This window comes from Acartia tonsa, chromosome 9, assembly GCF_053477335.1.
Source record: "Acartia tonsa isolate MP-2025a chromosome 9, ASM5347733v1, whole genome shotgun sequence".
In the NCBI taxonomy this organism is placed as follows: Eukaryota; Metazoa; Arthropoda; class Copepoda; order Calanoida; family Acartiidae; genus Acartia; species Acartia tonsa.
Window position 1 is genome coordinate 19,033,215 of NC_137268.1, and position 26,794 is coordinate 19,060,008.

A 26,794-nucleotide genomic window follows, 5' to 3' on the forward strand; every position below is an offset into this window, starting at 1 on the left:
CTACAAGGATAAAAAGTTGAATTTCTACAGAATTTTTTTTTCCCGTTTAACCATGAAATATGGGAAAAGGGGCAAACAATACCCCCCCCCCCCCCCCCTCCTCGTTGTTTTTATATCTTATTTTCTGCGTGCAAGTTTATGGAAAGCCAAAATTAATGATATTTTAAACAAGGAGTAAGGGTGGGGACAATGGGCAATCAATTCAATTTAAGAGTTTTCGCTGAAAGGCAATGAAAACCAGATATATCCAGAAAATTTGAAGAAAATCTTAAAGTGTTCATGGTAATCTAATTTAGAAAAAAAATGTTTAAAGAAAAAAGCATTTACTTAAAAATTAGGTTAACAGTACATCACAATGTAGTACACATTCTGTAATTAATCACTAGAAAAAACGCCCTTAGAACTTCTTCATCCCTTCTCCTATATTATTAACTGCCACCAAAATTCAAGGGTTCTTGGACTGTTTATTACACAAATATCTATACATAGAATGACATTTTATTAAAAAAAAATATTTGTTAGAACAAGCCGAAATAATTTTATACAATATAATTATTTTGGCTGCTAGAAATTGTGTTCATTATTTTTATTAATTTTTGTCTGTTACGATCATAACAAATTCCGCGTCAAATGCGCGCTAGAACCCGAAGTCTCCCAAATCTTGCTAAATCCTTCACGAACACTTTGAACTGGTACCCAAGGTCTGAGACCCCTAATAATTGAATATTCGATCAATTATCCCCTCCCTTACTCCCTGCATTTTAAATGTATTAATTACACAACTAGGAATTGGAATTTTTGAATTATTACCATCATGGCAGCCACAGGATGCCCGTAAATCTGAAACTGGGTCATTCAGGCTCAGTCCGAAAAATCATTTCCTTGCATGGACTGCCGCTAAAAAATGAAGGGCCTCCCATATTGGATAACAATTGAGATAAACGTACTTTTTTCAGAACATTAGACAAACATAAAATGTTTATTCTAAAGGTACCTTATATAAAATATATGTCAATATAATCATCTGATTTTTATTAAATTTAGCTCGTTAGCACATTGAAGACATCCCTTTCTTATATTTAGTTATTTACAAATGTGGTTTTATACCCTAAGAGAAGATCTAACCCTGCAGGGTAATAGCGAAAGGAGACTCGCCTTGCCGTTAATTTACATTTCTAACCTAATCTAAAAAAATCTCCATAAAATTTGTTTTGGTTCTATTTCATTATATACTAATGTAACAGGATGTCTCTTTGTCTGTTTGTAACGAAAAATCTCGCTAACCGCTGAACTAATGGGGTTCTTCTTTCCAGGGTAGCTTATCCTAGGTCCCAGGAAGATTTATAACTATTTTGAGAGAGGTTACCACCACCCTCCCAAGGGAAATCATCCCTAGAAAAAAAATTCCCCCCACGTAGAAAAATGGGGGAAGGGCATCCCCCTCAAAAAATTTGTTTTACTTTTTCTTTTAAAAAATAAAATAATAAATTGGGTTATAAAATTCGACTCTCCTGAAGTGCCCCTAGAGGCATCTAGGGGCGTAGCCGCTAGTTTCATTAAAATTGCAATTGCTAAATTTTTAGAGCTCGGCAGCCGCCCACCACGCGACTAAGCCTCGAATCTAAACACGTTTGGATGCATTGCATAAAAAAGTTAATTTTTCAGAGGCTGCCGAGCCCTGCTAATTTTCTAATTTCAGATTATGTGCGCAATTATTTGTGTGTGTTTTACAAAGGTAATAGTTATTTCTCGCCTCGTATTATAAACAGCTTTCCGCAGATATAAGATGTACAATTATAAGTTTAAAACCATTTTTTTTTCATTCTCGAGATGCCGAAGGCACGGGCCAAAAAAACTGGTTTTGAACTTATGATTGTACATTTTTATATTCTTAGAAAACTGGATATGATAGGATCAAGATAGGTTAGGTTATACTATATTGGTAGTAGGTTAGGTCACCGTAGGTAAAGGCCCACATGGGTTAGAGGCATGGAAAAGAACTGCCCCCCCATGTGATGGGGTTGCAGTTTCCACTTGTGGATTAAACACTAAGGCCTTTCCAATATGTTATTTTCATTTTAAGTGTCAGAAAACAGCAGTACCGAAGCAAAGTTATTATGAAGATACAAACAATGTGGTTTTTAGAAGGCTTCCACAATTTCAGGTATGCTTTGTTGAACTGATAATTTTGCCCGAAAAATGACGTCATACTTAACTACCATTGGTCAATTTAAATATAAACCGCCTATCATTGGTCATTTGTATTGTCAGTTTCTACTTTGTTTCTTTGTTTCTAGAATGGCGAGAGAATAATAATAACAATATTAATCAAAATATAGCTCGCATTTTGATGGATATGAATTTTTTAAAAGCGAAGCTTTTTTATAGTTAGGGTCTGTTAGTCCGTCCCTCAGTCCGTAACGGATAGCTTTTTTCGTTAATTTAGAAATTTTAGAATTGTCCTATCGATTTAAAACTTTGCATGATGATTCCTGTATTAGTCAGGTACCATTTAAAAAGCGTAGCAACTCTATAATCGTTACCAGAATGTCCGTACATCCATTTTAAACATGTTGTTTTATTCTTTATGTGATAAAATCATCCGATTTAATACTGATTTCTATTACAATAAGGTACAATATTTTAGTGAAGCATCTCTATAATCAAGTCCTTAAAATGTCAGTATGTCCTTAAACAAATTTCTGTATTAAAGAAGTTTTGCAACAAATTCACGTATAATTTTGTCAAAACTTATATATTCATATTTTGTATATACTGTTCTGGCTCTCTACAAGAGTTAATGTTTGTCTGTCATACCGTTTCAGAGCTTCGCTTTTATGGATGTTGTCATCCTTGTTTAAAGTGAAAGTAAAGAGAGAAGTTATTTATTTTCTTGAAAAAAAGTTTTTTATCAATAAAATATCCCGTAAACTTAAAATTAACCAACGAACTAAGTAGATTATAGATTTGATGGAAGAGTAATTTTTAATTTTTAAAAGCGAAGTTTTTCTACAATTAAGGTCTGTCCGTCCGTAACTGTTAGCACTTTTCGTCAATTTAGACATGTTAGAATGTTCTATTGATTTCGATTTTTGCATGATGATTCCTACAACAGTTAGGTAAAATTTAGAAAGCGTATCAACTCTATAATCTATACCAAAAAGTCCGTACGTCCATTTTAAACTTTTTTTAATTGATATAATTATCGCATTTATTTGATATTTGGAATACTGATTCCTATTACAACAAGGTACAAGTTATAAGCGGAGCATCTCTATAATCAAGTCCTAAAAATGTAAGTATGTCCATTAGCACTGTCTTGTATTTAAGAAGCTTTGAAAGAAATTTTTTTAAATAACTATATTCTGCTTATTCTGTTCTGACACTCTACAAGTGTTAATGTTGGTTTGTCCTGCAGTTTCCGAGCTTCGCTTTTATGGATGTTGTCATCCTTGTTTAATCCTATACTTGTGTTGTAGAGATCTGTACGTGGAAGGAGTACTGGTGTGCCCTGCAAGTGTGGAGAAACTTTTGCCGCAACGCCAGACAAATCATCAGCATTTGAATCAGGTAATATCAAGGAGGGAGGGGAGTTTAGGCTTTAATTCAGGGAGGGAGGGGACATTGGGCTGTTTATTGCACTAGTCCAAAAAGTTTTATGATAACGTTTTCTTATTCGTTAGTTTAAAAAACATTTGGGACTTTTATTTGGGAATTTTTATTGGTTGGTTCATTTAGTGGAGTGTTCAAACGTTTAACCACTGCACTGCACTGTTTGTAACCCACAGAAGGGGTAATTTTGAGTATCATCATTGGGGATGTATATCAATTTATCGGCCATTGTCTTATCCCTTTAGATCCTATTTTTAAACTTTAGATATGTTCTCTCATTTTTGTAGACAAATTTATTAAATCTTGTGTGTAGAAACAAGCAGTGTCAAAATGCAACATAAATTTTGTAATCTTACATAACTTCAAATCCCTTTCAATTAGATAAAATTTTATAACTGAACATAAAAATTTTATCATGTAATAATTTTTTTAGAATTTTACACTCAAAATCTCAAGAAGTCAGCAGGAAGCGATTACAGTAAGTTTCGTTCAATTTTAGAGTTGCTACTATATAGTTAGCTATGGAGGGAGGAGACATTGAGTTGTTTATTACACTAGTCCCCCAAGTTTTACAATAACGTTTTCTTATTCGTTGGCTTAACAATTTTGGGGACATTTACTGAATTTTGATTGGTTGGTTTGTTAAGTTGAGTGTTGAAACGTTTCAACCACCAATTTAAATCTACAGAAGTGTTAATTTTATTTGTCATCATTAGGGTTTTACATGAATTTATCGGCCATTGTCTTATCCCTTTAGGTCTCTGATAAATTAAAATAGCAGAGCAAGTCTATTTTTCAAAGCTTATATAAAAAGTACTTAGTATTGTAAAGGTGTAAGCTAGAATTATACAATTTGTGCTTAAAATATTTTCACCCCTACCCCCCCTGGTGAATTTCTGTGAATACAACACTGGCTGAGAGGAATGCATCGACCCATATTCAGTATCATCGCATTTCAATATTGGGTCATCTTTGGGTGTCAGATCTAATACCCTACTTATAAATTATATTGCCTTTTGATGTTTAGATCTTTCCTATAAACCTTTCCATGTATACATCCAGTTAGAATTATCTACCTTGCCCTTCATCTAAAATATTTATGATGATTATATTTTGCAGATTTTATAATTGTGTTGCAAAAAAGTACTTTACCAAGGCTCATTTTTAATATTTTTTCGTCACAAAAAAAGGAAAATTACTTGTACTTTGTACTCCCTTCATAATATTTGTTTTAATAACTTTTTATTATTGTCCTTTTGATTTTAAACTGTTGATATAAAACTACTTTGTCTCATATGGTCGATATTACGGGGAACCGACCCTTTAATCATACATCCAAAGTAAAGAGCATGGTAACGAGTTTTGGGACATAGAGATATTTGGTACAAATTGTAACGTCTTTAGTTATGACGCCGTTTGGGCAGAGATTCGAACCTATAACATCCCCTACGACCAGTCATAGAGTTGAATCCCTTATAGATTGATTGATTAGCAATAGTTTCTTAGTGTTTGAATCTAGGTCGTCATGCAGTAGGCTGAGACACTTTTGTTTAGTCACTAGGGCCAGTTCTACGTTCAAGCACATTATGACTTGACCCGCCATTCCATAAGAGCTCCTCATTATTACCCCACACTCTTAGAGTTTGACAGCTTGGCAAAAGTATAAGTAAAGGGTGTACTGGAATTATGTGCATTGCTATTGGTATACAAACCACTCATTAACCTCCTTTCTTACACAATCAGGGGGAAGTTGCGTGAATGTATTGCGACTGGGAATTTCGTGTCAATGGAGACCCACACCCCAAAGTCCCCAAAGTCGTATAGTAACGCTTTCCTATTTGTTGGATTACCAACTTTGACAACTTTAGTGAATTTAAATTGGTTGATTCATTTAGTTGGTGTTTGAAACGTTTCAGCCACTAATTTTAATCAATAGAAAGGGTAATTTTGTGTATCAACATTGGGGTTGTACATCAATTCATCCGCCATTGTCTATCTCTTTAGATCCATGATAACTTAGTGTGATACAACTAAGCGACAACGCCCCCATTTATGAATCCGTCCACATAATATTATGATCAATTATAAATTTTGGAATTTAATTGTAGGTTATGATTATGCTGATGATGTCAACATAACAAACAAACATAATGATGATTTTATTGATTATAATGATCAAGATGAAAACAGAATAGGTAAGAAAAACAAGGATAACATTTATTGAATAGCGTAGCTTGAGACCAATAATGCAAAGATTTAAGAGCTTTAAGCTTACAAAAAAATCCAATTTTCAGATATTGCCATATATCATTTTAATGGTCCTAATAACTAATATATTTTTAAGGTTGCAGATAATTAAGGATGAATTTTGATAAAGAAACCTATCATTTATCATTAAATAATTAAATTTTTCCTCCAAATTTTGGGGTCAAGGGGGGGAGGGAGTTGTGGTCACTCCACTGCACAGGTGGGGTCACCAGAAGAAGACGCGACAATGGGCTTTTTATTACACTAGTCCCCAAAGTTTTATGTTATCGTTTTCTTATTGGTTGGCTAAACAACTTTAGGGACTGAATCATGATTAATTGTTTTTTTAAATTGAATGTTCAAACGTTTAAGCCACTAATTTTAATCTACAACATAACTGGTTATTAGAGTCAATTTAACCAAGTCATTTATTTTTGCCAGGAGGGATGTTGAAACGTTGTAACTTTCCACTGTAATCAATACTGTTGATTTATTAACTTTCTAACGGCTTCGCCCCTAGCCTTTAGAGGCTTTGCCCCAAGAGGTAATTATAAAAACGTGCCTACAAAAAAGATGTAATTATGGGAATCATTACATCTTCTATTACCTACCCAGCCAAAAAAAATTGCGAATGGGTCGCAAATTTTCGCGAATAAATGGCAAAAAATCACAAAAAGGGGGGTATTTTTGTTTTGTTTTTTGGGGGGTTCGGGGTGTCCCACCCCTTAAGAAAAAAGCCTTGAACCACCACAGGACCAGTAGAATCCAATCGGTTTGGTGGTTACCGACGGACGGACAGATAGACAGACATCATACTACTTTGTATTATAGATGACAAGACAGACAAACTAAACGTAGAAGAAAATAAATTGCTTCACTGCTTAAAAACTTTTTTAATTTGTGTAAAGCAAATATTAATTTACGTCAATATTAACGTATTATTAAGGTAATTACGATAATTTATTTATGCTTTTTTATAGACAAAAAACTTTATTGTGTGGAAATGTATTAAATTTTTAGAAATAAAGTTTAAAACATAAAACAATGATTTATGGAAAAGAAATTAAATTCGAAAATTCCTGTACAAATGACGTCAAAAGCGCAAAGCGCCCTAAAAAGTTTAAATACCCTTAGAACCAAAATCGAGTGGTTTTACATTATCTTAAAGGGGTGAAGGGGGGGGGGTGAGCCCTGGGTGCTGGTCAAAAGATGGAGAGTAGAGTTGATTAACAAAATAAAAACTCAAAATAGCCGCCACTCAATAATGGATACTTATTTTCATTCAGACAGGCATACAGATGGACAAAAACTATTTAGACAGACATACAGATGGACAACACTATTCAGACAGGCATACAGATGGACAAAACTATTCAGACAGGCATACAGATGGACAAAAACTATTCAGACAGGCATAAAGATGGACAAAACTATTCAGACAGGCATACAGATGGATAAAAACTATTCAGACAGGCATACAGATGGACAAAACTATTAAAACAGGCATACAGATGGACAAAACTATTCAGACAGGCATACAGATGGACAAAACTATTCTGACAGGCATACAGATGGACAAAACTATTCAGACAGGCATACAGATGGACAAAACTATTCAGACAGGCATACAGATGGATAAAAACTATTCAGACAGGCATACAGATAGACAAAACTATTAAAACAGGCATACAGATGGACAAAACTATTCAGACAGGCATACAGATGGACAAAACTATTCAGACAGGCATACAGATGGATAAAAACTATTCAGACAGGCATACAGATGGACAAAAACTATTCAGACAGGCATACAGATGGACAAAACTATAAAAACAGGCATACAAATGGACAAAACTATTCAGACAGGCATACAGATGGACAAAAACTATTCAAACAGGCATACAGATGAACAAAATCTATTCAGACAGGCATACAGATGGACAAAACTATTCAGACAGGCATACAGATGGACAAAAACTATTCAGACAGGCATACAGATGGACAAAACTATTGCACTAGAATTGCATAACCCTCTTAATTTAAAGGAGAATATGCCTTTTTTTTTTATTTGACAATCCCGTTGGCTGTTTTATGGGGGTGTAGATCGCTTGTGACGGGGGGCTTTAAAATGGCGGATACAAAGAATGGTGCAAGCGCACAATCACCTTTATATTGTCAGGGAGGTGGACACACACCCCTTCTCAGCTTCTGCCGCTTTTTCAAAGCGAAGCTTTTCTATAATTAGGGTCGGTCAGTCCGTCCGTAACGGATAGCTTTTTTTCGTTAATTTAGGCATGTTAGAATTGTCCTAGCGATTTTAAACTTTTCATGATGATTCCTGTAGTAGTTAGGTACGATTTAAAAAGCGTAGCAACTCTATAATCGTTACTAGAATGTTCGTACGTCAATTTTAAACATGTTGATTTTTTACTTATTTAACAACAACTTTTTATGTGATAAAATCATCCGATTGATCTGATTTTTGGATTACTGATTCTTATTACAATAAGGTACAATATTTTGAGCAAAGCATCTCTATAATCAAGTCCTAAAAATGTCAGTATGTCCATAAACAGAATTCTGTATTTAAGAAGTTTTGAAACAAATTTATGTATAATTTTGTCAAAACTTATATATTCATATTTTGTATATGCAGTTATGCCACTCTACAAGGGTTAATGTTCGTCTGTCATAACGTTTCAGAGCTTCGCTTTTATGAATGTTGTTATCCTTGTTAAATTGAAATTTATTTATTTAGTAAATGGTTATTCTGTAAACCGAAGAGAGTTTTATGTTGGTCTCTCTACTATGATGGTAAGTAATATTTATGTTGGTCTCTCTACTATGATGGTAAGTAATATTTATGTTGGTCTCTCTACTATGATGGTAAGTAATATTTATGTTGGTCTCTCTACTATGATGGTAAGTAATATTTATGTTGGTCTCTCTACTATGATTGTAAGTAATATTCATTTTGGTCTCTCTACTATGATGGTAAGTAATATTTATGTTGGTCTCTCTACTATGATGATAAGTAATATTTATGTTGGTCTCTCTACTATGATGGTAAGTAATATTTATGTTGGTCTCTCTACTATGGTGGTAAGTAATATTTATGTTGGTCTCTCTACTATGATTGTAAGTAATATTTATGTTGGTCTCTCTACTATGATGGTAAGTAATATTTATGTTGGTCTCTCTACTATGATGGTAAGTAATATTTATGTTGGTCTCTCTACTATGATGGTAAGTAATATTTATGTTGGTCTCTCTACTATGATGATAAGTAATATTTATGTTGGTCTCTCTACTATGATGGTAAGTAATATTTATGTTGGTCTCTCTACTATGGTGGTAAGTAATATTTATGTTGGTCTCTCTACTATGATTGTAAGTAATATTTATGTTGGTCTCTCTACTATGATGGTAAGTAATATTTATGTTGGTCTCTCTACTATGATGGTAAGTAATATTTATGTTGGTCTCTCTACTATGATGGTAAGTAATATTTATGTTGGTCTCTCTACTATGATTGTAAGTAATATTTATGTTGGTCTCTCTACTATGATGGTAAGTAATATTTATGTTGGTCTCTCTACTATGGTGGTAAGTAATATTTAAGTAGCAAACCAACTCAACATTTAACCCGTTTTGTCGTTGTTTCCGTATTGCTTTAAGAGATTAAATCCCTGATGTTATTAGTTATTTCTCGTATCGTATTATAAACGGCTTTCCGCGGATATAGAATGTACAATTATAAGATTAAAACCAGGGGCGTCCAAGCTTTTTTATTTGGGGGGGGGGGATAAAAATTGAAAATCCAAAATTTTGGGAGTGCCTACGGCACCCCCAAATTCATTTGGGGGGGGGGGGGGTAATTACCCCATTACCCCCCCACCGTGGACGTCTATGATTAAAACTATTTTTTTTGGCCCCGAGGTGCCGAAGGTACCGGCTAAAAAACTAGTTTTAATCTTTTGATTGTACATTTCTATATTCCTAGAAAACTGGATATAATACGATGCTAGACATAGTTTTTTCGTATTGATGAGAACCGGTTCCTTCCACCGGATTCGAATGAATACGAGAAAATATTTTCCCTTCTTAGCACCACTCTCCAATCTCTGATTATTTGTCATTTATTAAAGCCTTAAAATTGAATCAGTTGTCTTTATGTTCAACTGTAGGTCGATTCTTTTAAAGAGTTACAAGAATCGCTTTTTAACCCATTTACTATTAACAGAAGGTAAATATTGATATTTTATACTTTTATTGGATTAGGGAGTTATATGGTATTATCCTCTTAGAATTTTTTTTCAGCCTGCCTAGCCGCAGCGCTTGGCCCCTTAGCCTGCCTAGGAACACAGTAAAAGTGTCGGACTGATTATGACGTAAAAAAAATTAGCCAATGAGAGGCCACTATAAATTTTACCATTGGTCAATAATGGCCTCTCATTGGCTAATTTTTTTTTATGTCATAATCAGTCCGACACTTTTACTGTGTTCCTGCCTAGCCGCTGGCGCTCGAAACCCCTAACATATCCTAATTGTAAAAAAGGCGCCGCGGCCAGGTTTCATAGTCTTTTTTTTTTTTAGGGGGGGGGGGGTGGAGTAACAAACTTTTCAAAAGAAGATGAAGCCAGTTATATATCAGAAAATATAATATGGATATTTCGCAACCCAGGACAAATTATCCCTTAGAATTAGAAATTCTTTATGTGACATGTTTTTAGATGTAATTATAATTCTAACTTTTACATATTTATAGATTTAATCCTTAATTTTCTGAATGCATGCCTTTATTTTTTCCTTTTTTGGGATTAGCGATTATTTTTATAAAAGGAAGTTTCAAATCCTTAAAATCCAAATCAATCTGAAAATTATCTTTTTGTTATTCTTAAGTATATAAGTAGTTGTAAATCTCATATATAATTATCTTTGTTAATTGGTCTATCTCTGCGAATTTGACAATTTTGTAGAAAGGCCCTGTTTATTATCTTTAGGGATAAAACAATGAACGATAATAGTTATTTCTCGCATCGTTTTATAAACGGCTTTTCGCGGATATAGAAAGTACAATTATAAGATTAAAACCCGAGGTACATTTTTATATACGTAGAAAAATGTATATGGTACGATTCTCGACATAGTTTTTTTGTATGGATGAGAACCGGTTCCTATCCACCGGATTCGAATGAATACGAGAAAATAATTTATTCAAGAGTTTTGATGCATTATCAGAGATTTAAAAAGTATCACCCAATTTTACCCTTGATTAAATCTTATGGTTGAAACGTTTGGACACTCAATTTAGCCCGCCAATCAACATTTAATAAAAGTACCCAAAGTTTTTGAGTCAACAAATGAGAAATAGGAAAATTTTAATCCACCTATCTGAGAAGCTCTTTATTGTGCCTGTAAAAAATTGACAACATACAATACAAATGACCAATACACAGAATAAATTAACAATGGCATTATACATTTTGATTGATTAATGGTAGGCCAGTATTACGTCATTTTTTACAGGCACAATAAAAAGCTTCTTTTCCTAGGTTATTATTGTGATGGTCATCCTTGTTATTTTACAGATGACAGACATGAATAATCTGGCTCCTATAATAATAACAATAACAATCAAGTTCGGAAAATGACGAAGATATTTTTCTCAAAGAGAGAATAGACAATATGGTCTTTATTACCCTAGTCCCCAAAGTTTTATAATAACCGTTTTCTTATTTGTTGGCTTAACAACTTTGGGGACTTCAATAAATTTTCATTTGTTATTTCATTAAGTTGAGTGTTCAAACGTTTAAACCACTAATTTTGATTTACAGAAGGGGTAGTTTTGGTATCATCATTGGGGATATACATTAGGGTGGGTTCATATCAGAATTAGACAAAAGTGCAACAGATAAAACTAACTTAAATAAAATTTTTGACTAAAAAAGAATTTTAAAAGATTGAGATTTAGAATGCGACCAATTAAAAATGTATTTAATTAATAAAAAAATATGCAAAGGCGACATTCAAGCTCTTTCCACTTATTATCTCAGTTGCTATCAGTGCTAGAGGGCTAAATATTTTTGTGCATTTCCCCAGTTTGATAATGAATTTCCGACTATAAGTCAGTCAAAGTCATATTTCGCTTCCTTACCCTTTATTTATCAACCTTTTACCAATGACCAGACATACAATTGTAGAGCTATTTGTAAATGGATGTCAAAAATTTATTGAATCAGAACTATGGTTTCATGGTGCTCCCAGGAAAGGCCTTGAGAACCAGAATCAGGATCTTTTGTTCGTTTCATAATATCTCGTTCCTAGCCTTAGAAATGGCTAAAAAAAACATTATTTTTAAAGGTTTATTGAGAATTGTCCAATTTGTAGAGGTTTTTGGAGGTTTTCTAAGGCTAGGAACGAGATTTTTTGAAATGGTCGAAAGTTCCTGATTCTACTCCTCAATGCCTTTCCTGGGAGCACCATGAAGCCATAGTTCTGATTCAATAAATTTTTGACATCCATTTACAAATAAACCCCGAACCACTTCATTATGCAATCTACATTTTCCTGGATATTTTGTCTACGGTAGACCATAAGTGTACAGCTTTACAGTACATTGTTTCTATTTGTAAAAAGCAACACGTATGATAAAAGAAAAAGATTCTGTTTAAAGTAAAATGCTTATATTTCAATCAAAATCTATATTTTTGTATTTTTTACCGATCCACTTCATTATGCAAATCAAAAGAAAATCAATGAGAAAACGTTTGTTTTGCCCTTTTCTCCACTTTTAAAAAATAATTCTGATAAAATAACAATTTTTTAAGGGATTTATGCATTAATTATAATGAAAAACAGTTTAAGGTAGATTTTATTGATTTTTCTAAATAAGAAATAATTGAAAAAAAGAAATTCTATCCTTATCACTTTAGAGGACAGCTGCCGACCCCCAGTCTTATGGATGAAGCTAAATACATGTAAAAAATATAAATTTGCCTGAAAAGTATACAAAAATGTTTTTTGATGTGTTAAAAAAATCCATTTTAAAATCTTGATTTTGAGGATGATGGCCTTTAAGATGCTCTTACTGGTGGTGATGGTGAGCTAAATGTTATCAAAGTGCATGCCCTTGAAGAAAACTTATATATTGAACTATGGTCCAATTTTTGTAGTCATAGCAGCCTCCAGCCAAGCAATATTAAAAAAGAAAAAAATTGCAATTTTAATTACTAAAATTCATAAAGTAAATAATGAAGTTTTTAGATAATGGTTATATTTCATGTCGAGAGGCTCCACTGGAGGCTGCTATGACTACAAAAAATGGTACATAGGTTAATAGACAAGTTGTTGTAATGGTCAAGTACTTAGATAACATTTAGCTCACCTTCACCACCAGTAAGAGCATCTTAAAGGCCATCATCCTCAAAATCAAGATTTTAAAATGGATTTTTTTAACACATCAAAAAACATTTTTGTATACTTTTCAGGGTAATTTTTATCTTTAACATGTATTTAGCTTCATCCATAAGACTGGGGGTCAGCAGCTGTCCTCTAAAGTGATAAGGATAGAATTTCTTTTTTTCAATTATTTCTTATTTAGAAAAATCAATAAAATCTACCTGAAACTGTTTTTCATTATAATTAATGCATAAATCCCTTAAAATATTTCTATTTTATCAGAATCATTTTTTAAAATTGGAGAAAAGTGCAAAACAAACGTTTTCTCATTGATTTTCTTTTGATTTGCATAATGACGTGGATCGGTAAAAAATAAAAAAATATAGATTTTGATTGAAATATAAGCATTTTACTTTAAAAAGAATCTTTTTCTTTTATCATATGTGTTGCTTTAACAAATAGAAACAATGTACTGTAAAGCTGTACACTTATGGACTACCGTAGACAAAATATCCAGGAAAATGTAGATTGCATAATGAAGTGGTTCGGGGTTTAGCTATACAATTGAATGTCTGGTCGTCAGCGGTTTTAAGACTTAAGATAGATTTTAAATCATCCAGAGGTGTATTATACTCATAAAAATCATTTGCAGATCCCCGCTTTGGTCTCAGAAAAAAAATGTCCAAAATCGACCCAACCTAATATACATCAATTTATCGGCCATTGTCCCTGAATTTTTCTATTAAATTGAAAGACTTTACCTGACAAATTTAGAAATATTTTTTGAATTAACAGTTTTTTTTAACAAACTTTAGTTATCTGTTCATAACCAATCGCTGTTATAATTTGTTAAAATCACCGACATTCCATCACATAGGTATTATAGAGCAGCTTCGCTGATAATAAAAATAATGATAATGCTTCTTTAAAGTAAACATTCATGTTTTTGCTATTTCTATTTATATAATCTCATAGTCTGAAATAACACGTCATTTTTTTACATTTTTTTTTATAAAGGCGGACTTATATTAACATAAATAATTATCTTTGGTCAGAAAAATAGAGAGAGAGAGAAAATGGGGGAATAGTTATTTATCGCATCATATCATAGACAGATTTCCACGAATATTAAATGAAAATTTATAAGATTAAAACCGGTTTTGTTAACCCCGAGGGTCTGAAGGCCAGGGCTAAAAAAACTGGTATCAATTTACGATTTTTATTTTAATATATGTAGAAAATTGTCTGTAATACGATGCTATATATGATTTTTCAGTATGGCTGAGAACGGTTCTAATCCACAGGATATTAATCGGTTTCGAAGCCATACTAGAACAAAAGATTAAAAGTGATTGGGAAGAAAAAACAAGTTTAGAAAGATAAAAAGAGAGAAAGGGGAAGAAATGATTAATCTAAAATAGAAAACGATGACAGTAGTTCGAAATCTCGGATTTTTTAAAACTTGTTTTGTTCCCCCCCCCCCCCCCCCCCTTATTTTTGTGCATTAACTGGTGTTTATACAAATGCGCCAATTTCAAATCCCCTACCTAAAATTTATTTATAATATTTTTTATTAAAACTCAAATTAAAAAGTAGAAAGGCGGTTGACTTATCCCCCTCCCACTTTAATAATACCTAAAGGCTTCTAGGGGGCGTTGCCCCGAGTCTATCTTAAAATAAAAGCTATATCTTGCATTATTTTTTTCAATTAGGTGTTTGAACACGAATTGCATATAGTAAAAATATTTTTCTTTTTTAATTGTTATCCTAATAAGATAAAAGTTATACTTAAAAATTGTTTTAATAGTTATCATTATATTTTGCATTTTTAAAAAAACACCAAAATTGACCAAAATATGCGTATATATTTTGTACTCACTTGCGTCATTTATATTTCAGATTTCTATTACCCTTCATCTAGAAAACGGGTAAAAAAGAGAGAGTGAGAGAGGGGATAATGAGATGTACATATATTACACTAGTCCCAAAAGTTTTAAAATAACGTTTTCTTATTCATTGGCTTAGGGACTTGTGAATTTTGATTGGTTGATTAATTAAGTTAAGTGTTCAAACTTGGTGAATTTGTGTATAATCATTGGGAATGTAGATCAATTTATCGGCTATTGTCTTTTCCCTTTAGATACCTGGAAAAAAAGGGTGAAGAAAATATTAAATTGGAAGGCAATGTGATAAAATCATAAAAAAATATATGCTAAGGCAACGGCTGAGGGTGGCTGACAGATAGTATGGCTGAGGGTGGCTGACAGATAGTATGGCTGAGGGTGGCTGACAGATAGTATGGCTGAGAGTGGCTGACAGATAGTATGGCTGAGGGTGGCTGACAGATAGTATGGCTGAGGTTGGCTGACAGATAGTATGGCTGAGGTTGGCTTACAGATAGTATGGCTGAGGTTAGCTGACAGATAGTATGGCTGAGGGTGGCTGACAGATAGTATGGCTGAGGGTGGCTGACAGATAGTATGGCTGAGAGTGGCTGACAGATAGTATGGCTGAGGGTGGCTGACAGATAGTATGGCTGAGTGTGGCTGACAGATAGTATAGCTGAGGGTGGCTGACAGATAGTATGGCTGAGGTTGGCTGACAGATAGTATGGCTGAGGTTGGCTTACAGATAGTATGGCTGAGGGTGGCTGACAGATAGTATGGCTGAGGGTGGCTGACAGATAGTATGGCTGAGTGTGGCTGACAGATAGTATAGCTGAGGGTGGCTGACAGATAGTATGGCTGAGGGTGGCTGACAGATAGTATGGCTGAGAGTGGCTGACAGATAGTATGGCTGAGGGTGGCTGACAGATAGTATGGCTGAGGGTGGCTGACAGATAGTATGGCTGAGGGTGGCTGACAGATAGTATGGCTGAGTGTGGCTGACAGATAGTATGGCTGAGAGTGGCTGACAGATAGTATGGCTGAATGTGACTGCATCTAAGGGCGGTTATTCAGCAATATCGAGGGATAAAACAATTGCTGAAAAAATTAATCATGATGCACAAAATTACTTCTTCCGAAGAATAAAATTAGTTGTTGAAACGTTTAAACATTCAAATTAATTAATCAACCAATCAAAATTCACTAAACTCTTCAAATTTGATAAGACTATATTATAATAAACTGCCCATTGTCCCCTCTGGCGATTATTTGCTGCTCCTACTTCAGTTGTATAAGCTGTTTTAAAGAGTATTTCAGCAGGTACCTCAGCTAAAAAGCCGCTAGCTCATACGGCTGCTTCAGATAATGACTGAAGCTTTGAGTGGCTCAGAATTAGGTGAGAGTCGTGAAGCAGCTTAGAGATCATATAAGGAAATAACGTCATACAATACAAATGACCAATTTTACATTTTACCATTGGTCAAATAAAATGTATACTGTCCTATCATTGGTCATTTGTATTGTATGACGTCATTTTGAAGCACTATAAGCTGCTTCGCCATTAAGGATTCGAGCGGCTGGGGCTAAGGCTGAGAAAGCCAAGCGGCTGATGGTGACTGTAGCTGCAGCTGCAGCTGCCTAGCCATGAAAAAATTAAATTTGCATGTAGCTTGATGAAAAACACTAACATTAAAGTTACAAGTTAATTAGTAAGAATGGATTTAAAATTCAGCTTAAAACTATAGTACACACTGTAACAAAGATAACAACATCTATTAAATCGCAGCTCTGAAAAGGTAGGACAAACGAACATTAACACTTGTAGAGTGTCAGAACTAAATAATCAGAACATAATTGTATAAAAGTCGAAAAAAGTAAATTTGTTGATAAACTGAATAAATAAAGGATAATGTTTAAGGACATACATACATTTTTAGCACTTGATTAATAGATTAATCGGTTATAACATTGTACTTTGTTGTCCTTGGAATCAGTATTCCAAAAATCAGATCAATCGGATAATTATATCATATAAAAACCGGATGTTAAAAAAGGTAAAAATCGTCATGTTTAAAATGAACGTGCGAACATTCTGATTATGACTATAGAGTTGTCACGCTTGCTAAATCGTGCCTTACTACTACAGGAATCACCATGCAAAGTTTGAATTTGATACTACAATTCTAACATGCCTAAATTAACGAAGAAAGCTATCCGTTCCGGGCGGTTTACGGACGGACAGACCGACCGACCCTAATTATAGAAAAGCTTCGATTTTAAAAAGATATGTGACATTTTATGAAACAAACAAGCCTAACAATATTCATAACGCAAAGCTCTATAAATTAGACAGTAAGTTAAACGTTCATTGAAAAATATAGAACGACGTCACTTCTAAATTATTTATTTTGACAAATCTTTGTAATTATGTCTTAAAACAACTTAGATACGGGGTGCTTCATGTGAACATAGTTACAATTTAAGAATTGATTATAGAGATTCTTTGCTCATAAAATTGTGCTTAATCGTTCAAGGAATATAAAATAAAAATAAAATGAAGTAGAATAATTTCATCATTGAAAATATTGTTGTCAAAAAAGCTAAAAACTTTTCTAAATTGTGCTTAAGTGTTACAGGAATAATCATATCAAGTTTAAAAAGTATAGGATGGTTCAAAAATGTATAAATTTGCTATTTGGTACGGACTGACGGAAGGATGTACAGACGGACGTATCCTAAATGTAGAAAATCTTTTTAACAAGGATGACAACACCCATAAAAGAGAAGCTCTGAAATGGAAGGACAAACGAACATTAACACTTGTAGATTGTCAGAACTGAATTAGCAGAATATTAATGCATCAGTACAAACAATATTTTAAGAAAATTTGTTGCAAAACTGCATTAATAGATGATACTGTTTAAGGACATACTTACATTTTTAAAAAGTAAAAAAATCAACATGTTTAAAATGGACGTATGGACATTCTGGTAATGCTTATAGAGTTACTACGCTTTCTAAATTGTACCTAACTACTATAGGAATCACCATGCAAAGTTTGAAATCGATAGGACAATATTAACATGCCTAAATTAACGAAAAGAGCTATCTCTCTGTGACGGACGGACGGACGGACGTACGGACGGACCGACCCTAATTATAGAAAAGCTTCGCTTTTAAAAATCAGAAGAATCGGATAATTTTAACATACAAAAATTTGTTGTCAAAAAAGTTAAATATCGACATGTTTAAAATAGACGTACGGACATTCTGGTATTGTTTATAGAGTTGCTACGCTTTCTAATTTGTATCTAACTACTATAGGAATCATCATGCAAAGTTTGGAATCGATAGGACAATTCTAACCTGTTTAAATTAACGAAAAGAGCTAACTCTCTGTGACGGACGTACGGACGGACGGACGTATCCTAAATGTAGAAAATCTTAGCTTTTTAAAAAAAGCAATACAGCAAATATATAGAAACCGCGCGACAATAGGAATTAATATAACAAACGGTAAGATTTTATGAAAACCTATAGAGGAGCTTTGTTAATAAAAAATTTAAAATGTAGAATATGTAAGATGAAATAAGATTCTGCTTAGTATGTAAAATTTTCATGAGTCAAAACGGATTATAATACAATGGAAATTATAAATGTACTAATGTTAATAAGAAAGTTCTTAACTCATTTTACGTAATATTGATTTACTTCATTATACTTGTACTTATAATTAGGGAGGGAGAGGACGTTGGCCAAAATTGTGTGTTTCAGATTAAAGAGTTATTGGTGTACAGATCAGAGAGAGAGGGGACAATGAGCTTTCTATAACACTAGTACCCAAAGTTTTATAATAACGTTTTGTTATTGTTGTCTTAACAACTTTGGGGAATTTAGTGAATTTTGATTGGTGATTCATAAAGTTTAGTGTTCAAACATTTCAACTACTAAATACTTAATACTTATACATCATAATTGGGGATGTACATCAATTTATCAGCCATTGTCTTATCCCTTTAGATACCTGAGTGTCACTTCTTTTTTGTATTAATTGTGCTTAATTATTTTTAGGCTGTTAATATGATTGTTTGTGGGGGTATTTTAGTGAGCCCTAGATATGTCATGTAAGTATACAGATAGATAGATAGATAGATAGATAGATAGATAGAGATAGATAGATAGATAGATAGATAGATAGATAGATAGATAGATAGATAGATAGATAGATAGATAGAGATAGATAGATAGATAGATAGATAGATAGATAGATAGATAGATAGATAGATAGATAGATAGATAGATAGATAGATAGATAGATAGATAGATAGATAGATAGATAGATAGATAGATAGATAGATAGATAGATAGATAGATAGATAGATAGATAGATAGATAGATAGATAGATAGATATATAGATAGATAGATAGATAGATAGATAGATAGATAGATAGATAGATAGATAGATAGATAGATAGATAGATAGATAGATAGATAGATAGATAGATAGATAGATAGATAGATAGATAGATAGATAGATAGATAGATAGATAGATAGATAGATAGACAGATAGATAGATAGATAGATAGATAGATAGATAGATAGATAGATAGATAGATAGATAGATAGATAGATAGATAGATAGATAGATAGATAGATATATAGATAGATAGATAGATAGATAGATAGACAGACAGATAGATAGATAGATAGATAGATAGATAGATAGATAGATAGATAGATAGATAGATAGATAGATAGATAGATAGATAGATAGATAGATAGATAGATAGATAGATAGATATATATATATAGATAGATAGATAGATAGATAGATAGATAGATAGATAGATAGATAAATATATAGATAGATAGATAAATAGATAGATAGATAGATAGATAGATAGAAATTGTGAGAGAAAAGTATTGGTTTTGGAATCTTATCGAAAATAGCATGCCGTAATAAGTATCTATAAAGAAAAACATGCATTGTATCAAAATCTTTAATCCTTTGCATGTGATGCGCAGCTTATGATGCGGTTGAAGAATAATAAAAAAATTAAATCGGTTGTTGTTAGTGGTAGGGATAAGACAACGGCCGATAAATTGTTGTACATCACCAATGTTGATACACAAAATTACACCTTCTGTAGATTAATTTAGTGGTTGGTTGAAACGTTTGATCACTCAACTTAATGAATCAACCAATCAAAAGTCATCAAAGTTGTTAAGCCAACGAATAAAAAAGCGTTATTCTAAAACTTTGGGGACTTTTGTAATAAACAGTCCATTGTCCCCTCGCTCTCTGTGTTTGTTGTCATAAAATGTAATTTGATGTGTATTTAAATCTTTTTATATGATTCTGTATCTAAGCTATTGTTATTATATGATGTATTAGTAATTAGCAGTATTTATTATCATCGCATTTCCATAAAATCCAGGTCAGTTAGGAAAATAAACTTTACTTATTATGGGGGGGGGGGGGGAGGTACCAAACCACAACCCCCTTGGAACTCTTACGATTTTGAACATTCCCCCCCCCCCCCCCCATATACTAAATCGTTTTTTTTATTTTACTTTTTAAGATCATTTATTTATACAAATGTATAAAAATCCATTATAAATTTGAAACTATTTTTCAAACCCCGTTTAATTTTAGGTAGGGGGCCTTTTTTAACTATTGGTATTAATTTTTATGTTTTAATTCGTAAAACATTGTCTGTATACATTATTTTTCAGTATGGCTCAGAACTGGTTTTAATCAAACGGATATTTAATGAATAACATTCTAACTTAAAAAATGCTTATTTTTTTATTTTAACTAAATAATCATTATTTTTTTCTTGATATGTTCATCTACATTATACAAAGAAATCAGCTTCTACAGAATGTTTTATAAATAAATCACAATCAGATTAACAAGCATTCAACCTTTTTAAAAAGTCTCGGTGTCCAAATAGAATATAAAAATTCCGTCATTTAGTCTTAATAATATTTTTTATATGACGTAAATTTGACATAGACAAAATTTGGTCAAAAATGATCCATGTGACGTCATAATAATAAGGGATTATCCAACTCTTTTTTTCAGGGGTTTTCTTTCCCACTTCTCCTCTCATCTCCCTCATTTTTATGACATCACAAGGATCATTTTTGACACTATTAATCAGGGATCTAAATGGATAAGACAGTGGCCGATAAACTGATGTACATCTCAAATGATGATAAACAAAATTACCCCTTCTGTAAGTTACAATTAGTGTTTGAAACGATGGGAAACTCAACTTAATAAACCAACCAATCAAAAACAGTGAAAGTCCCCATAGTTGTTAAATCAACGAATAAGAAAACGTTATTAAACTTTGGGGACTAGTGTAATAAACAGACCAATGTTCCCTCCCTCCCTGAATATTAATACATCATGGATCTAAACCATATTGATTAAGATATATAAGTTGGAAAGAATTTTAATGTTAGAGGGAGATTTGAAATCTGCGTCAAATTTTAAGGATTTTTATAAAATTCGTTTTTTGTATAATTCTTTATCTAAAAGCGGAAGTACAATTTAAGTTAATTAATTTTGACCAATAGGATAGGTGGATTAGAAACTACCTGCGCTCTAATTGGGTGAATGATGTACGACACTTAAGCCTCTCCAATCAAAGCGCAGATAGTTTTCAAACCACCAATCACAGATGTCAAAATTAATTAACTTAAATTGTATTTCCGCTTTTAGATAAATAATTATACAAAAAAACGAATTTTATAAAAAATCCTTAAAATTTGATGCAGATTTCAAATCTCCCTCTAACATTAGAATTCCTTCCAACTTATATATCCTAATATTGATGTATAATTTAATCACAGTTTGACTTCAGGAACATGTTTGACAGATTTTAGTTGGATTTTTGGCGTTATCCTCTTAGAAAATTTTTTTTTCATTTTTTTTCAATTTTGTACCCCCCCCCCCCCCCCCCCCCCCACCTACCGACGAACAACTATTTTAGGTTAGGTTAGGTTTTAGGCTAGGGAGCCGAGCGCTGCGGCTAGGCAGGCAAGGGGGCCGAGCGCTGCGGCTAGGCAGGCTAGGGAGCCGAGCGCTGCGGCTAGGCAGGCTAGGGAGCCGAGCGCTGCGGCCAGAGTTCATAGTTCGCTGTCGGGGGGGGGGGGGGGTACTCAAATTTTCAATATTGAAAAAAAAATTTCTAAGAGGATAATACCGGATTTTTAAATTTTAATAAAAAATACCGTGTGATGATTTTATATGAATTTTAAGTCGTTTTACTATACCTAAGGCTTATACATTTTACCTTTAGTATGTCTAAATTTTCCCCATAGCATTACGAACTGACTGACGCCTGACGGATAGACATTACAAAGTGAATTATAGAGTAGAGAAGCTAATAAAAAATATCGTTTTATCTTAATATTATCATTTTTAAAGTCTTTTGTATTAAATGAAAAAAGTAGAAAATTTTTTTTTTATATTACTGCCGAAATTTGTAACATTAAAAAATGAAATAACACAACATCAAATTATTTTTAGTTAATTTTTGGGGATTGCATATACAGCTAATAAAAGGGTTTAATTTTGATAATTTAGTGCAAGTTTACCTTATGTATTTGGTCATTTTTTACCTCATTTATAAGTCACAATATCTTTATAATCTAATCTACAATTTTGGTCAGTAAAAATGTATACTGGCCTACCGTTGGCCATTTGTATCAAGTATGACGTCATTTTTTTATAGAGCTTCTTATTTTAGATCTGCAGCGCATTGTTTCTGTGCGTATGGGAAAGAGATTTATTGTAGAAAAGCCTTGGTCACAAGCAAAGATACAGATATTGTTTATAGGTAATTTTTTTTGTTAGCGAAGCTTTACAAAATTAGCGCCGGTGTGTTCGTAAATCCCTTAGTGTTAGCACTTATAGTTAATTTAAGTATGTTAGAACCGTTTCATGATTTTCAAACTTAGCTTGATGATTCCTGTAACAGAAGATATAATTTAGGAGATTTAATCAAGGCACTATGTTCATTTAAAACATAATATTTTTACTTTTTGAAAATGATTTGTATATGTTTAATGTAATTAATCAATTTAATTATTAGGCACTATATGTTATAAACTAAACATCTATATCATTAATTCTTAAGGTGTAAGTATTTAAAATGCCTATTATCTTTTTTTTATCATGATTATGTCTTTTTTTTTTACAAAAATCATTAATGAAATTGAAATGTGGGAGTTTACTCCATACGTCTGGGAAAAACTATAGAACTTTTGTCTATCTTCATTAGCTTGAAGGAAATTCCCAATGATGTTAGACAAAATTGCCCCTGTATTAATTTATAAAAGTTTCCAAAGTTTTAAGGCCAACTAGTAAGAAAATGTGATTATAAAACTTTGGGTACTAGACTAGTGTAGATAACGGTCCCATTTCCACTCCCTCAATTTAATAATCTATTTATAGAAAGCAAATTTTTATTTAATTTTATTATATAACATAAATTTCTTATTTTTTCAATGTTCATTTTAACTTTCCCACATATTTTTACATTTTTACAACAGAAAACATTACTTTATTAAAAAGAAAAAAGAAAACAGCAAATATGATTTTTATTTTACTCTTCATTCAAAATAAAAGAGAGAAGTATAAAATAAATAATAATATAAAACAGTTAGGGAGTTGAATCCATTTTTATAGAAGCAGAAACATAATCTATGATTATGGTTTGGACCCTCTAAAACTGTAATCTACCCTTCCACTTTCCCCTCTCTTGGTGAAGATATCTTCAACGCCGATACGATTTTTGAAATGTAAGATTCCACTTTCAATAGAGGCGAAACTGAAATCATACATCCATGTTTACATATCAGCGTATTCATAAACATTGATTTCCTTATTTATATCGACATAATAGTAATGTATCATTCTACTTTCAATAGAGACAAAACTGGAATGATACATTTAAGATAACATATCATATATTTAAATCGACATAGTAGAAATGGTACATATTATATAGTTTATTTTTTTTATTTTTATTAGTTTGAAGTTTTTAAGAAAAAAAGGACCTAAAAATAAAGGTTGTTAACACTTAACAATCAGGCCCATTTCCAGACCTTAGTCGTTCAATGCCCCCCCCCCCCCCACATATCATCTCGGCTCCTATAAGAGTTAGATGGCAAAAAAAAATTGTGCATGTTCCCTGTTCAATAATAAATTTCCGACTTTAAGTGAGACAAAGTCATTTTTCGCTTACTTCACCCTTTCATTTAACAACTTTATTTTTTAAGGTTAATTAAAAGGTTAAATGGATGTAATTTCCTTATTTTTGAAGCTAGAACAATTTTTTTCAGAAAATGTTTATCTTAAAGTAAATTTTTTATTAGAAATCTCAAAATATAAATTTTCTTATTCGTTGGCTTAACAACTTTAGGAACTTTTACTGAATTTTGATTGGTTGGTTTAACCACTACTATCTATAATACAAAGTAGAACGATATCTGTCTGTCTGTCTGTCCGTCGGCGTCCATCCGTCTGTCCCTTAAGATCTTGGTAACAACTGAACCGATTGGATTCTACTCTTCAGGGTATATACCTTTTGGTCCTGTTGTGGATTTAAGCTATTTTCTTGGGGGATGGGACAATCCCAACCCCCCAAAAATGAAAATTCCCCCCCCCCAAAAAAAAAAAATTCTGGTGTTGCCCATAAATTATGAGCGCAGTACCAGAATTTTTTTGTTTATTTTTATTTTTTTTATTTTTTTTAAATTACCTCATCAGCCAAGCCCCTAGAGGCTAGGGGCGAAGCCGCTAGTACTTAATAACCTAACCATTCAAAATCCAATAAAAGTCCCCAAAGTTGTTAAGCCAGCTAATAAGAAAACGTTATCGTAAAACTTTGGGGACTAGTATAATAAACAGTCCATTGTCCACCTCTCTCTCTGCTAGTTCCCAAAGTTTTATAATAACGTTTTCATTTTTGTTTGCTTAACATCTTTGGGGACTTTTACTGAATTTTAATTGGTTAGTTTATTTAGTATAGTGTCAAAACGTTTCAACCACTGATGGCAAATTACAGTAGGGGTATTTTTGGGAATGTACATCCATTTATCAGCTATTGTCTTATCCCTTTAGATCCCTGGTGGCGATAAACTTGAATTAAAGTACCTAGAGGGTTTGGACCAGCTAAGAAGGTAATTTCAGTCCAATGTTCCCTACCTCCCTGGGTACAATAAAAGTTGTCTACAGGGAGGGAAAAATGGACGAAAAATTAAATAAATTCTGTCTATAATAACATGAGAAGACAGAATGAGAAGAACAGTAGCACCCTGTAATCGTTATCAGAAAGTCCTGAACGTCCATTTAAAACATTTGACGACGCTTTTTATATTAAGAGTTAAAACAATATAAATTGATAAGATACATACAAAATGTTAATGCTTCTAAGCGACGTTTTTTACAAAAAGGGTTGGTAGAATTCTGTATGTCTAAAAAAATCACTCTTATGGTTTGCAGGTTTCTATAACTATGTCTTTTTAATATGTTCACTCTCAGCCAAATAAGGGAGGGTTTAAATTTCAGTAGTACCCGAAGTTTTATAAACATTTGTTGGATTTATAAATTTGTTTACTTTTATTTAATCTTAATTGGTTGATGAAAACTGGCATTGTCAAAACTAAACAGCCAAGATTAGTTGTTTATTGCATCTGTTTTTCCAGTTTTGTTAGTCCCGAAGAAGCGAAGGCCCAGTCTAACAAAACTGGTGTTCATATTACAACTTTTTACTTTACTATTTGTAGAAAAATGTCTATAATACAATACAATACATGGTTTCAGGTATGGATTAGACGGGTCTGATCCAGCAGATAATAATTGGTTTCGTAGCCATACTGGAAAATCATAAAAAATCATGGACAGAAGGACGGACAGGCAGAAAAGTGAATTGTAGAGTACCATCGCATTTTATTCTTTCTTACTCCAGAGAGCGAGGAGACAATTGACTTCTTATTACAATAATACACAAAGTTTTACAATAACGTTTTCTTATTCGTTGGCTTTGATTGGTTGATTACATTGTGTTTATAAACGTTTGAACCACTAATTTTAATCTACATAAGGGGTTATTTAGTGCGTCATCATTATGGATGTGCATTAATTTATCGGCCATTATCTTATCTCTTTAGATCCCTGATATGTTTCATAATTTTATTTGTTAGCTTTGCTTAAGTGAAAGCTTTTCATTACAATAAGTTTTAAGTCTTAAGTATGTGTTATAACATATAACATAGGCCAAAGTTAAACTATATCTGAGAGTGATAGGACAATGGCAGATTGGTTATCATACCTTTTTACATAAAAATAAAATGGTTTGGCAAGAATAATTTATATTCCATTGTCCTTTACCATTATCCCAAAGTTAATTAAATCTATAAGGCCTTTGAATCAAATTTATCAAGCTATATGAAATATATTCAAATCTATTTTTACAGTTTTAAAGAATCCTGAGATAAGAATTACCTTTACTTAAATTCAATCCACCTTCAATGAAAGCCAAAATAGATAGGCAAAATTTCTGGATTCTATTTTGTACTTCAGTTTGAATTTTCATTGGTTTGAAATAAATGCACATTTAAAATAAT

General features: G+C 32.5%; 2 protein-coding genes across 2 annotated transcripts in view; one reads left to right on the plus strand and one right to left on the minus strand.

Moving 5' to 3' along the window:
• The window catches only part of LOC145328400 (uncharacterized), a 195,123-nt gene that overhangs the window by 134,116 nt on the left and 34,213 nt on the right, over positions 1 to 26,794 (minus strand). The window lies entirely within an intron of this gene.
• The window catches only part of LOC145328399 (uncharacterized), a 64,408-nt gene continuing 38,574 nt past the window's right edge, over positions 961 to 26,794 (plus strand). Inside the window, exons 1-9 of the mRNA XM_080172037.1 lie at positions 961 to 990; positions 1,700 to 1,735; positions 2,084 to 2,164; positions 3,480 to 3,570; positions 4,046 to 4,090; positions 5,721 to 5,807; positions 8,618 to 8,673; positions 19,218 to 19,270; positions 22,912 to 23,001. Coding sequence (XP_080028163.1) covers positions 976 to 990; positions 1,700 to 1,735; positions 2,084 to 2,164; positions 3,480 to 3,570; positions 4,046 to 4,090; positions 5,721 to 5,807; positions 8,618 to 8,673; positions 19,218 to 19,270; positions 22,912 to 23,001 — 554 coding nt within the window. The 5' untranslated portion in view covers positions 961 to 975. The remainder of the gene's footprint in view (positions 991 to 1,699; positions 1,736 to 2,083; positions 2,165 to 3,479; positions 3,571 to 4,045; positions 4,091 to 5,720; positions 5,808 to 8,617; positions 8,674 to 19,217; positions 19,271 to 22,911; positions 23,002 to 26,794) is intronic.